Source organism: Zosterops lateralis (assembly GCF_965231275.1).
Source record: "Zosterops lateralis genome assembly, chromosome: 2".
NCBI lineage: Eukaryota > Metazoa > Chordata > Aves > Passeriformes > Zosteropidae > Zosterops > Zosterops lateralis.
In genome coordinates, this window is record NC_139763.1 from 70,402,001 (window position 1) to 70,416,247 (window position 14,247).

At 53.0% G+C, this 14,247-nt stretch overlaps 1 protein-coding gene across 1 annotated transcript; it reads right to left on the reverse strand.

Moving 5' to 3' along the window:
* Positions 1-9,682: 9,682 nt before the first annotated feature.
* On the reverse strand, positions 9,683-13,245 carry PDX1 (pancreatic and duodenal homeobox 1). The gene is made up of 2 exons (XM_083855159.1): positions 12,785-13,245; positions 9,683-10,199 (listed from the first exon to the last, which is right to left on the reverse strand). Exons 1-2 carry the CDS (start codon positions 13,179-13,181, stop codon positions 9,820-9,822), a joined length of 777 nt encoding a protein of 258 aa, XP_083711285.1. The 5' UTR covers positions 13,182-13,245; the 3' UTR covers positions 9,683-9,819.
* Positions 13,246-14,247: the final 1,002 nt, after the last annotated feature.

A 14,247-nucleotide genomic window follows, 5' to 3' on the forward strand; every position in this document is an offset into this window, starting at 1 on the left:
GTGCTCCTGGAGGCCGGGGGGTGCCTGGTGTGCTCCCTGCAGAGAGGGGGCCCAGGCTCAGCCACTGCAGCAGCACTGCCTGTGCCCCATCAGGTCCCTGTGGTCTGGGATGTGCCCTGAGGTCCAGAGCAAAGGCAGAGCCTGCTGAGAGGGATACAGGTAAATTCATCACAGCAGCTCACAGAGCCCACGAAAAACATGGAAGGAAGGAGTGAGAGCCCAGCAGCCACTGCTCCTTTCCAGGCAGGTTCCTCGCCATGCCACTCCCTTCCCTGTCCACACAACCTGCTCAACTCACTGGTCCCTTCCCAACAGTCCGGGAGAAAGCAGGGGCTGGTATGAAGTGTTAGAAGCACAGTCAGCACAAAAATATGATTCGTTCTGAAGGAATCAGCAGTGTGTTTTTACCTGAACTTAAATGTTTAACCTCATTCAATCTGCTTTTTCGTTGTGAACATCACACTCTACACGGGAAGGGAAGGGAAGGGAAGGGAAGGGAAGGGAAGGGAAGGGAAGGGAAGGGAAGGGAAGGGAAGGGAAGGGAAGGGAAGGGAAGGGAAGGGAAGGGAAGGGAAGGGAAGGGAAGGGAAGGGAAGGGAAGGGAAGGGAAGGGAAGGGAAGGGAAGGGAAGGGAAGGGAAGGGAAGGGAAGGGAAGGGAAGGGAAGGGAAGGGAAGGGAAGAGGAGGAAGGAAGGAAGGAAGGGCTGCAGTGTCGCGGCACGGCCGGCAGGTGGCGGTGTGGCGGCTCCGCTGGGATGCGGAATGCGTTTCCCCTCCAAACCGTGTCCCTGTCCAGCTGACCCCACAACAGGAGTCTGGCACATCCCTTCTCCTCTCCCTGGTCTTGTGCCACCACGGATCGATATAGAGTTTGAAATGGCTCAGCACCATTTCCCACCAGGCAGCACAGCAGCATCAACACAGTTCCACTTGTCTTTCTCCCTCTGCAGTGTTTTTTCTTTTCTTCTGATAGTTGTTGCTATTACAATAGAAGACATCGGCCAGTGCTGCCATGTAAAACACGACCTCACAGAGCAGAACCTGCCAATTGCTGTGGCACCTGCCAATTGCAGAGAGCCCTGGTGGCACTAAAGAAAGCCTTTACATGTCCTACATAAGCCATGTTTGAATCGCTGAATAAATCCCTCCTCCTCACTTTTTGAATCCACAGTTCTCCACACTCATCACACCCCTGATATCCTCTTTAACAGCTGCTGTTCAAGAATTTAGTCCAAACCCCATTCAAATCAGTCCCATTGGCTGCAGTTAGCTTTGGACCATGGCCTAGATCTCCTTTACTGGCTCTTGGCTTAATGCCTCTTCCAAGCTCTCAGTCGGAACAGTCTTTGCCTCTTTGAAGGCTCCTTTTCATCAAATTTCCCTTAGTCCCCCTTCGTTCAGGATGTCTCTCTACACTTAGTAAGTGATGGCTCCAGAAAGCATATTGGGATGTAGCAGAGGCCATCTAAGAAATGGCAGAAGATGGAGAGATTCCTGGCAAAGAGGAATATCTTCTGGAGTGGCAGCAGTGAAATTAGGGTGGCCAACAGCCAAGATGTGTCAGGCTGCAAAAGGAAACTCAAGCAAGGCAAGGAAACTCTTCTAGTGGCTATGCTGCACCCACGGCCCCATGGGCACCTCTCCTCTGCCTCCCTGCCTGCTTCTTTTGGGCCACCAGATCCTGCAGAAGCTCCTGCCTTGTGTCAAAGGTAGTGCAGGTGCAGGTGTGCAGGTGAGCTGTTTCCAAAATGAAAGATATTTCGTTTCATTTTTTTCAGGATGATGAGTATTTTGTTGGATTGATGAGTTGATCCAGCTGCTTCTGTTTGCTGCAGAAACAGGAGGCAGAGAGGGAGCACTAGGATTTTGGGTTAATGTGACATGCCACTGCACCCTCAGACTGGGGTGTGACAACTTTCTGGCTCTTGCCCATCCATTGCTGCTCTCCAGTTCTGCCCTTGCCTGATGGTTCCTCCATCTGTACCATTGCTTTCTGCCCCATGTTTCATTCCATGTAGGCCTGAAGAAGGGAGAAGGCTTGAAAGCAAATTGTTCCTCTTCTCCTCTCTGCCACTTTTCTGGCTCCCAGCTACAATTCCTTCCCTATGGCATGGGGGGAATCACTGTCTCTTTAGCTGCTGGATGTTTTTCAGTTGCTGCTGCACCTTCCTCCATCATCCACTGTATGCCCCAAGACCAGGCATGGTGCCAGGCTGGTGTTGCAGAGCATGCAGTGATAACACCACACCTCCCTTGATCTGACTTGCCCACCTCCATGCAGACACGGCCTGCAGGTGTCACCTTGTCTCTTCCTAGGTCCTGAGGCCAACCTGTAAAAGCCCTGTGTCTCCTGAGCCTCCCTCCCCACACTCCCCCCAGTGTTTATAGGGCTACAACCAGTGAAGAATGAAGCCCTGACCTATCTAGGACCACATCTGGAGGAGAAGCATGGACACAAAGACTTTCCAACAAGCTATCACTAGTCCCAGCCCTCTGTAACCCAGTGGCTGGGACACCACAGTGAAGGTGGGATATTCCAGATCTTCCATGAGCAGTGCTGCTGTGTGGCTTACCTCACTCCACAGCTGAGAGGATGGGATAAAAGGAGGCATAGGGGCAAATGGGACTTTGCTGGAGCAGGACATAAATCTGCCATCCTAAGTGGATTTTTATCTCCAAATGTGTGCAGATTTTCTGACAATTTCCAGTGCTTGCTTCTAAATGAATTTGGATTATTTTTCACAGGAACTGTGAGGCAGCTCTGTAAGATTTTTTGCCAAGAAAGAGCTCCACTTACAGCCCTGAGCAAGCAGGACTCTAAGCACCTGATTTGTCATAACCAGGGACAGCTGGAACAAACCCTGCATTTAACTGAATAAACACTACTGCAGAGCAACTGCATTAAATGGAAATATCTGCCAGAATCACACCACTTTCCTTTAGTCTATGGACCAGGAGGAATGTGGAGACAAGTGAGAAAACTCCATCACATCACAAGGGGGAATTAAGCTTCTACAAGGAAGGTGCAAGCTGCAATTAACAGCTAAGTAAAACACACAAAGCACCTGGTTTCTGTATCATGACTTTTCCCTAGAAGCCAAATGGCATTCCCAGCTAATGACCTCATAGGTGTCATAATCCTGCTGCTGTTGAGGTCTTGGCATTACATCAGTTACCTTTTTCTTCACCCTTCTCCATTAATGCCTCCCTCTGGCTTCTCCCCATAACAAACCAACGGCTTCAGCCTTCATTTGCCTCTCTTCTGACCCCTCCAGCTTTCAGTGCCACTCATCCTTCTGGCTGTCCACCCACTGGCAGTGTTGCCTTCCATCACTATCTAGAGTACCATTCCTCTGCTTGCCATCCTGTCCAGCTTCTGTGTGTGAGCTCTAGGAATCTGCTTTTGGTAATTTCTCTAAAAATCTCTAATAAGGCAGAAGTTGCCTGGAAAATTAATTTTCTTCACCAAAACTTTTCCTTGGGCTTCTTGGTAGGCTGTCCTTCCTCTCCTTGCTATTAGGGCAAGAAACCATAGGCTATAACTGCAATATGTAAGATTGGTTGGATGCTAGGAAAATGCACTCATGGTAGGAGTAATGATGCACTGGAACAGAGAAGATTGTGAAATCTGCAGTTAAGTAGGCCTTAGTGAAGAGAAGAGAACAACATGACTGAAGTGATCTTTCTTTGGGAAGAAGAACAGAGTAGAAAGTTCAGTGGTTCCAGTTTCAGCTTTATTTTTGCTCCTTCAGGGGTGCTCCTAAGGAATCCCTCCTTAGTCATGAAGGGTCATGCAGCTTTACATTTTATGGCCCTTTCCTCTGCCTTTACCTCCACTTAATCTCATGCACAGCTTGAAATGCTCTCTTGCACACCTGCAAAATGATGATATGTACCTCTTTCCGTTTGAAGTGAAACTGTCTCACTAAAGTATGTGAGATGAATATAACAAACCATCAGTGATGTGGCAGCAGGTTGTGAGCAGGTTTTTGATCACAACTCCAGGAACTAGCCTGACTTTAACAACAAGTTCTATCACATCCATTCCAAGGTAAAGGATTTGATGCCTTCAAAGTAAAAGGGATTTCCCCCTCCTCCCCCTTTTATTTCAGTTTTCATTTTTTGGATAAAAATCCAGCTTACAGAATGGATTGAAAATTAAAATAATCCCAAAACAGGACTTGCTATTCTGCCACCTTATCTTAGCAATGTCACCTCAATCAGTCTCACCCTTAGCCAAATACTGACTCACCACCAAGGGCTTAGCAGCAGAAAAGGAGAGAGGGCATTCCAGAGGAGAGATCAGCTCTCCTGGCTGCAATCCTGGCAGGGAGTGAGCGGCACGTGTTTGAACCAGAGGCACTTGAGCCGCCGTGCTGAAATGTTGCTAAAAGCCAGAATGCAAGGGGGCTGCTTTGCTGCTGCCTGCTGCAGGGAGGTGCAGCCTCCTCTCCTGGAGGGCTTGTGTTCAAAACATGACTTGGAGCCCTTCGATGCCGCACCCAGCTGAGGCTCCCAACAGGTAACTGTTTGCTTTTCCCTGGAGAAGGGTTTGGACCCAGGCAAATGGTGTTCAAACACAAGTCTCTGCACAGTCCAGGACGTGGTATACCTCCCCTGGCTCTACCTTGGTCCTGAGACAGCTGGGTCTGCCAGCAAGGGCTGTGTGTACCCTCTGCTCTCTCCAAGGGGAGCTCCATCCCCTGTTTCTGATTTCTTCCTACAGCAGTGAAGTCACTAATCCCTGCCTGCCTCTGCTCGGTGCTTTGAGGTCTGCAGGGAATGTCCAAAGCAGGCACAGCTGAATATATAATGCCATACATGGCCCATGCTCAAACAGAACACTAGAGTGCTACCAATCAATCCTGAAGACAACTCTTCCAGTAACCATTACCAAGCCTAGCTCTGGTAGTGGAGACACAAACCACTGCACCCTCTGCATTCTGAGCCTGCTGGATGTGTTTTATTTTTGAACCTTAAATCACTCTGCCAAGTGTTTTTTGAGTGGATGCTTTTCTCCTCCTGGGTCTGAGTCAAAGAACGAGGAGAAAATGAAGATGCCACTGTCAGCAGCTCATTGTTCCCATTGCTCTCTGCTATGAGACAAAGCCAAGCAACCCCTTATTTGCCAATGCTTCTTAGCAAATGCATTGCATTTGCAGTGGTCATTACAGTCTTCTTGTCTTGTTGGTCCTGGTCACCTACATCTGCGGAGTTTCTTCCCATTCAATCTATTGTTGGGTTGTTTGTGAGGAAAATGCCTGTTTGCAAAGGCACCTGCCTCTTGTGACCAGTAAATCCTGGTGGATGGAGCCTGACACCAAGGCTCCTGTGATCGTGCCTAAAGGTGCCTCATGCAGAAGGAGCACAAGTGCAGCCTTTCCTCCTTGCAGTGGAGCTGCTGCTGGAAGCAAATGTTTTCTGGAACAAGCCCTGATATGAGGCAGCAAGTACGTCAGACCTTATAGTAGAGGAACCACGTGTTTGAGTTTCCTACTCCATGAATGAGGCTGGCCAGGCCTGATTCATCACTAAGGCACGCTGGGGAGAGAGGCACTCAGCTCATTTCCTCCGCATTTTATTTGTTCCTGCATATGTTGTGATCCCAAAAGTGCTGGAGAACAGAGGAGCTGCATGCCAGGACAGTAAGTGGTGGGAGGAGAGGAGATGCAGAAAGGCAAAGATTAGGAGAAAGCCTTGCCTCCAAGCACTTTATCCTTTGCTCCACCATTCTTTGCACTTGTAGTTAAAGCTCTGCTAGGGCACATTAGTGCTGGCATAGTGCACAGAAAGACACTGGGAAATGTGCTGGAAGCCAGTGGGACAGGAGCAGTGATGATAAATGTAAAGTGTTAAATGAATGTAAGTAGTGGGTGGGTGAAAGTAGATAGCATTCACTACTAACACAGACACTGCAGTGTTTCCACATTTCATTGCCATTTCATTTCATTTCATTTCATTTCATTTCATTTCATTTCATTTCAGTCCTCCCTAGATTTCTTCCTGATTGCTGTAAAGAATATCCTTGGAGATCTGGCCACTGTTCTTGTCCCCATCCAGGGAAGAAGAAAGTAGAAAGGGCATTGCCTTTCTGAGTCACAGTTTTTTGGAAGCTGTGTGTGTGCTTGTGTGTTTGCATGGTTTGCCTATGCTAATGTGTAAAACTGTTTCTAAGCTATAACGAGTAAAGGGAGCACAATGGGATTTCTTTCTACTCCCAAAACAAGCCTTGAAACTCAGCACTTAACCCTCAGCCACCTCTGCCCTGTGTGAAGGGACAGACCATGAGCTGCACTGCCCAGGCCACAAGGCCCTGCTTTCATGGTGGCTGCAGGGCTGGCATCCCATTCCTGGTTGCACTTCAAAGCACCAAAGCCTTTCAGAGCAAGATTTCATCTCTCAGCCTGCGACATCTCTCTTCAGCTGAGTTTGTGGCAGCAGCAGCAATCACAGAGTAGGAGGTAGCAGCAACTTTCAGTGTCTGACTGGACAGTCTTTCACACCTTAGGTTAAGCTACTGCTTTCAGAATTGATTTATGGGAGTAATTATTCATAAATGGAGAGGATTTTCAGGGAAACGTATGGGTTTGTAACAAAGGAGAGAAGTACAGTCTTGTAGTCCTGCTTTTCATGTCACCATTGCTGCAGAACCATGGGACATGGTCCTGTTGAGGGGGAGGTGAGGCAGGGTTGGCAGCAGACTCTGCCCTGTGTGTGACAGCAGCCCCAAGCTGCTGCCAGGATTTGCCCAGCAGTGTGCCATTCTCCTCAGATGCTCAGCCCTGCCTGCAGGAGGGAGAGGTCCTGCCCTGTGGTTTTCCACGGGATGGCAGTCGGTGTCTCAGGAGGGCAGAAGCAGGAGAACGTCCTCCCTGCAGTATTGGGAGGATGGATCTGAGCAAAGTAGGAGCAGCAGAGGTGTTGCCCATGCAAAGCTCAATCAAGACTCGCAGCCTCACTATCTTCCCTGGAGCCACAGGTAGAATTGATGTCTCCATAGTTCCTGATGGGGTGGATGTCATGTCAAGGTGCACCCAGGGACAGGAAAATTGCCCTGAATCTTGCTCAGTTTTACCTTAAAGTAATTAACATTGAACACATACAATTTTTGGGGACATACCTCTCCCTCGCCTGCCTAAAAGACTTCACTATTGCCCAAGAAGGAAATAAAAAAATGTCTCACTCTCCACTATCTTTTGTCTAATTTTAAAAGTATTTTGAGAATGTTTCATGGATATTCTATCCTAGGGTTAATTTATTTACAAATAAAGCTATTTCATACGGGGAGGTGTCTCCTAGGTAGATGGATGTATCTGGATAGCTGGTTTTGGTGAGGTGATGAGGCTCAAGAACTCCAGTGGCCCTACAACTGCCCAGGTCAGCCTTGCCTTTCCCCAGCACTCTGTAGGGCTGGCTGTTCTGTCAGGGGAAGTTACTTGCTAAACAAATAAACTATGTCAGCTCTTAGAAGAAAAATACTTTATTCATTAAAACTAAACCATGCAGTTCTGATTCTGCTTCTACTGCTAAAAACACGTCGGCACCGTGGTTAAACGATTCAGATCAGTTGTGCATGGTTTTCATTTTCAGAGCAGTGCACAAAGAAAATCAAAACTGAATGCACTATACTAAAGAAAGGACAGGCAACATTTCAGCTACTGTGTGTGCTGCTCAGTCAGGGCAGTGTGCTCAACAAATTATAGAATAAAATCGAGGTATTTTGTGTGAAAGACTGTCCTTTCTGCAGCTGGATCTGTTTTTATAGTGGATCCCGAATTGTAATGTCAGTACCAGATATTGTAAAAGGTATGTGGAAATCATTCCAGTTCATCTTACCAGTGACAGGTTAATACTGATGAACAGAGATTAAAAGTTCTGAGGTTTATAAATGGCTTAATGTCCCCCAAAAGTTTAAGAAATATTACTTTAATTAATACGGTGCTTTGCTTCTTAAGCAGAACAGCTTTATTTGAATTTTGCTTATATAATGATTAGTAAAAGTTCTCACTCATTGACTGAATTTTGGTGAATAAGGATATACAGGCTCGGATGATAAATTTCTCAGGCAACTTGCAGGAAAAAATACCAGAAATAGTCCTGTTTGCACACGGATATTAATGTCCGCAGAGGAAAGAAAAGCAACAGACAAATTACACCTTCAGTTCGAGTTTCCACCTTAGTGTTAGAAGTTTCATTTAAGACGAGAAAACCCCAAAGATCTGTGCCGAGCTATTTGCTCTCCCCCTCGCTTTCAGCCGAGGGGCTGGGAACATCCTCCGGCCAGGGTGCGACAGGTTGTGCTCCTCTTTTCCCTCCTCCCATGGCAGGGAGGCGATCTCCGAGGGATGCTCCAGGGGCTGCTGCTGCCGGGTACAGGACGGGAACCTTCCCGTCGGGGAAAGAAGGCAGATCCGCCTGAGCGACAGCAAACCGGACAGTTCTACTTCCTTCCAACCCGTGTTTTCTGTTTTTAGTCCGGCTGTGGGTTGTTCCCCACTTGGCTGGGGTCCCCGCCGCTGTCGGGACGGGGAAGCTGTTCCTGGAAGGGGGAAAGGCGGGCTGCCCAACTCTGTCCCCGCTCCAGCCCGGAGGGGCTGAGCTCTCCTGTCTCCCGCACCCCGGGCCGAAAAACAGCGCCCAGGAAAGCCCGCGGTGCCGTGCGGTGCCTGGGGAGGCAGCCGGGCCCATCCTGTGCCGGGGTGTAAAAACGAGTCTGCAGGGAAAAACCACTGGGAGAGCCACGCCGGGACAGGGGCTCATTGTGCAGAGCTTTCTCCTCTCCCCAAGGCAGAGTCCGAGCTTGCGAAAGAGTTGGAAGGAAGAGAGCCAGGAGCTTTTTCCCAAAGGACAATGTCCCTGAGAGCAGCCCTACCCCAGATATACCCGGGGAGCACTCCCCACTTTTTCTGTGGCATCCCTGGGCTCGCGTTCACCCCTGGAAGAGGCCGCGCGTCCCCCGGAGGAGCCGCGGGCAGCACCGCGGGGTGTCCGCAGCCCGGAGGAGCCCGGAGGAGGGTCTGGTTACCTGTGCTGCTCATCGGGAGCCGGTCATCGGGGGAGACAAATCCTGCCCGCAGGACACGTGGGCTTTTTCTTTTTTTTTAATTTTTAATTTTTTTTTTCTCTTTTTTTTTTTTTTTTTTTTTTCTTTCCCCAAATCAAAAGAAAACGAAAGAAACCATATTCCAGTTTCCAAAGAAGTAAGTAACAGTCCTGAGAGAGTCCTCGGTGGAGCCGATGCCCTGGGGGCACTGAAGGGACAGGGAGGCGGCGTGGCAGTCCCTGGACGGGCCGGGGTATCGGCTCCGTGCCCGCGCCTGGGGACAGGCACACCGAGCAGGGAGGGCTCGCTTCTCCCCCGGTGCCCAGAGCTCTCCGTGTCCCCAGGGCGGCACACACACCGCCGGTGGCCGCCGAGACCCGCCATCCCCGGGGGAAGTGTCCCCGGGCTCGCTGAGGCGACACCCGCCATCCCCGGGGAAGTGTCCCCGGGCTCGCTGAGGCGCGGGCGGCCCGGGGCAGCGGGCATCCAGCTCGGCCCGTCCCGAGGGCTCCCCGGGGCCTCCTCCAGCGCCACAGCGAGCCTGTCCCTGTCACAGCCGGGCATCCCACATTTGCGGCTTTCCGAGGGGAGGCACCGCGTTTCCCCGGGGGAAGTGGGTCGGCTCGGCACCATTGGCACGGCCCGGCTCGGCACGGCCCACACGGCTCGGCACGGCCCACACGGCTCGGCCCGGCGGAGGGAAGCCGGCTCCAACCTCCCGGCCCTTTTCCATGTCCCATCCTTCTCCTCGTCCCGGGCCGTGCGGCTCCCCGCGCTCACCGAGAGTCCTGCTGCCGTCTGGGGACTAAATTGGGGGCGAGAAGGTCCCTGGAGGCTCCCGAGGGAGCGGGACAGGCCTGGAGCTCCTCCTTGCCCTGGAGCTCCCCGGAGGACACCACGCAGTCCTGCTCGGGTTCGTTGCCGTTTCCCGCCCCTCGTTTTTTGTCTTCTTCTTTCTTCCACTTCATGCGGCGGTTCTGGAACCAGATCTTGATGTGCCTCTCGGTGAGGTTGAGCATGACGGCCAGCTCCACCCGCCGCGGCCGGGAGATGTACTTGTTGAAGAGAAACTCCTTCTCCAGCTCCAGCAGCTGCGCCCGCGTGTACGCCGTCCTGGTGCGCTTGTTCTCCTCCGCCTCCAGCGCGTAGGAGCCTCCTGGGGAGAGAACAGGGTCAGCCCGGGGGATGCCAAGGGCTTGGATGAGGTTTGTCAGGGAAGCGCCGTCTCTGGAGCCGAGGGAGAAACTCAGGTGCCATCATTTGTGTGACACTGAGAGCTCGGAAAGGCTCCAGGATCCAGGGCCGCGATTGTGCAGGTGCGTGTTTAAATTTTTTTTTTTTTTTAATTAAAAGTAAGAAAAGGGAAAGAAAAAACTCCACCGCACATACACAAATCGAAGCAAAACGGAAAAATTCAACCCCTCAAAAAAAAAAAAAAAACAAAAAAAAAAAAAAAAAAAAACAAACCCAAAAACAACTTCCAAAAAGCCAACGCATCAAAGGAAGAAAAAAAAAAAAAAAAACAAAAAAAAAAAAAAAAAAAAAAAAAAAAAAAAAAAAAAAACCACAGTAAAAATAATTCTAATAATTAGCGGGCCTGCCGGGCCGTGAGCTGGACCTCAGGCGCTCAATTTGGCCAGGCTGATGAAACCTTCCCATGAGAAGCTGCCGGGGCGGGATGGCCGTTCCCCCGCCGGGCCCTGGGCCGGGGGCAGGACAGGGGGAGCACCGGGAAACCCAGGGCCGCCTTGGCCAGAGCCCCTCTGGAAACGCTTTTGGATTTGATATCATCTGCGGGGAATGGTGCTTGAGACAGCCACAACGAAATAATCATTTCAAATCGTTTCCTTCCCCTCTCCCACCGCTCATCTTCCTATTCCCACGGTTCTGTACTTATACATACGGCTTTTGTAAATGTAAACCTATGTATAAAACTTGTATATGTATTTAAAATAGATATATTTAAATACGCATATAATGTTTGCAAAGCGATGCGTATGTATGTGCGTATATCAATATTAAAATCAATGTATATGGTGTCTATCAATATTAAGATCAACGTATACTGTGTATAAAAATGTTGGAAAATCTCAACCTATGCATGAATAAGTTTGTATCTGAAAAAAAAAAAAAAAAATGTGTGCGCGGTGCCCCTTTCTCCTCCTGTGCCCGGCAGGAGCCCCGCACACGCATCACACCGGGCCCTGCCTGCTCCTCCCGGGAGGGCTGGGCACCACAGCCAACGATTTTAGCCTTCCACGGGGAAAGTTTCGCTTTCCTGCTGCTTTTGTCATTCTTCGGGTGCAGGAGAAAGAGGGGAAAAAAAAAAAAAAAAAGGTGTAGTTCAAAAGTTTAGCTTAGTATTACTGGTTTATTTTATTATTTTATTATTACTACTATTATTTATTATTATTTATTATTTTATTTTATTATTTTATTATTACTATTATTATTTATTTCATTATTATTTATTTCATTATTTTATTATTATTATTTTATTACTATTATTATTATTCCCGAAATTCAGTCAACTCCTGGAAAACAATCTGATTTTCTCTCTCCTTCTCCCTGGCTCCATCCCTGCCCCGTGCCCTGGGACAGCCGCTCTTCCACTTTAGTGGGCGGATGCGCCTCTTGGGAGACCGGGGACAGTCACCTGTCCTGCCCTCCCCTTCGGCCTGCCCCGTGCAATTCCTAAACTATTTCTTGGGGATTTTAATGCCCCGCTCCTTTTTCCAACTGTCTATTTGAACAAAGGCATTGATATAATATTTGCCGTGCAGGCGTGACGGAGGCGCGGGACACGATAACATTGTGCAGGCACAGACAGAAATATTGTTGGGCAGCGGAACTTTCTGCCTAGATAGAGTTTCTTCCCCTCACTGGCAACTCTTGTTTCGTTTGTGCATTGTTTTCTGAGCCCTGTTTTTTTTTCACTCGGAGAGGTGCAAGTGAAGGGGAGCGGGAGGAGCGGGATGGAGGGGCCGGGATGGAGATGGGCTCTGTGCGGGGAGAGCCAGCGGCGGCCTGGGAGCTCGGGGACAGCGCTGGGGGCTCGGTGACAGCCCTGGGGGCTCGGGGACTGCCCTGGGGGCTCGGGGACAGCCCTGGGGGCTCGGGGGCTGCCCTGGGGGCTCGGTGACAGCCCTAGGGACTCGGGGGCTGCCCTGGGGGCTCGGGGACAGCGCTGGGAGCTCGGGGACAGCGCTGGGGGCTCGGTGACAGCTCTGGGGGCTCGGGGACAGCCCTGGGGGCTCGGGGGCTGCCCTGGGGGCTCGGGGACAGCCCTGGGGGCTCGGGGGCAGCGCTGGGGGCTCGGGGGCCGCACGGTAGGCTCAGGGCCCGGGGCAGCGGGGCTGTCCCCTCCCGCCAGCCCTGCCCTGCCCGCTCGTCCCCGCAGGTGCCTCCGGGACCCGGCCCCGAGCGGAGCTCTGCGCGCCCGCGGGGACACCGCGCTGCCCGGGGAGGCTTGGCCGGGATTGATTAGTTAACCGGTGAAAAATAATTCGTTAATAATTGCTGAGGGCAGGGAGCGGTGAGCCCGCCGGCGGGACTGCAGTGCCGGCTCCCTCCCCAGCGTTCCACCCAAACAGAGCAGGGGGTCTGCAGGGGCTGGAGGAATGAAAACCACCCTGCAGGACCTCTCCACACTAATCCGGGTGGTGGGAGCCGGGAGGGCTCCTGACAGCCGGGCAGGACAGAAGCGGAGGGAGGGGAGCAGAGGGATGCGGCGGGGCTTACCGGTCCACTGTCCCTTCCAGGCGTGCGACTTGGTGGACTTCATCCAAGCGAAAGGCACCTGCACTCGGGGCTCCTCCAGAGCCCCCGTGTCCGCCCCGTCTGCGAAAGGCAGCGCGTCCTGGTGGGGAGGAGGAAGATGAGGGTGGTGGTGGTGATGGTGATGCAGGTGGGAGACCCCGGCATCCTCAGTGATGGGGGGCACCTCGTAAGGTGAGATGTCTGGCGGGCTGCCTTGCTCCAGAGCCCCTAAGGCGCCGGGATAAGGAGTCTGTTGCTGCCTGCCCATGTACAGGCAGGCGGGGGGGCTGGGGCTGTAGTCCTGCGCCTGGGCTCTCTGAAACGCGCACGGCTCCTTGTAGAGCTGCGCCGAGGCGTAATACTGCTCCTCGGTGTTCATGGCGAGCGGGGCCGGGGGGCTCGGCGGCTTAGGGGCACATAGGGCTGCTCCCTATGCCGGCGGAGCCCGGGATGCCTCTTTGACAGCTGGCGGCCCCGCGGGCCCCAGCGCCCCGCCCGCCTCCCCATAGGCGCCTCTCCCCCACGTGAGCCTCCCGCAGCCCTCGGGGCGGGGCGCGGCCGTGGGAGGCCACCCGGGCTGGCCCTGCTCCCGCAAACCCTTCCTTCCCCTCAGCCGGGCCGACCCCCAGACCCTGCACCCCTTTGCTGGCGCTGCTCCTCGGTTTGGGGTGAGGAGCCCGCGGCGGTGCCTTGCGGGGCCGGGCAGGGGCTGATGGTCAGGGGGCGCTCCGGGGCGGATGGTCACTGATCGCATCCTTTCCCTCTCCCTGCCCAGAACTGCTCATCCCCCAGTGACCCCCGGGCACGGCGAGGAAAACCCTCGGAGGGCAGAGACAGACTCCTGGAGGGGTTTAGCGAAAGGGCGCTTTTGGCTGCGAGAGCATCTCCCGTGGGATGTGGGTGTCCGGGGCGCTCCCTCGGGGTCCCCGTGTGTCCGGAGCCCTGGGCGAGGGCCAGCGCCGGCCGGTGGGGGACCACAATGCTATCACCACAGCCGGCGATAGGCAGCCGATTGTTTGCCCAAGAGGTAAATTTGGGAGCCTTCCCCGCGGCTTGGGCTGCAATGTGTTGACCCTCGGAGATAATGCGCTCCGAGCCGGTGCCGGTTGACTTGGTGACGAGGCTATGAGGAGGCGGAGAGCTACCGAAAGGGACAAAGATCATTTCCCTGCCTGCCTGCGCTCGGCCGGGCCGCCGCTCTCCCCGGCTGGGCTGCAGGCACGCTCTCCATCCGCCCTGCCCGCCTCCTCCGGCCGCCGCTCCCCGGACACGCCGCTCCGGCCGCCGCCGTCGGGGCGCTCCTGCCGCTCTGGGCGGGGCGGCTGCGGCTGGCCCGGCCCGGCCCGGCTCGGCTCGGCTCGGCCAGGCCGGTGGGGATGCCCACGGCAGGAGGGTCCCGGTCCCTCGGCCCCGCGCCCCGTTCCGTGGGGTCATAAACCCGCCCA

What these genes read in the sequence shown, in the direction of transcription:
- PDX1 (XM_083855159.1), bottom strand. Translation starts at nt 13,181, where the DNA reads ATGAACACCGAGGAGCAGTATTACGCCTCGGCGCAGCTCTACAAGGAG. An exon ending in CTGGAAGGGACAGTGGACCG is followed by an intron (nt 10,200 to 12,784) that starts GTAAGCCCCGCC and finishes TTCTCTCCCCAG; the next exon opens with GAGGCTCCTACGCGCTGGAG.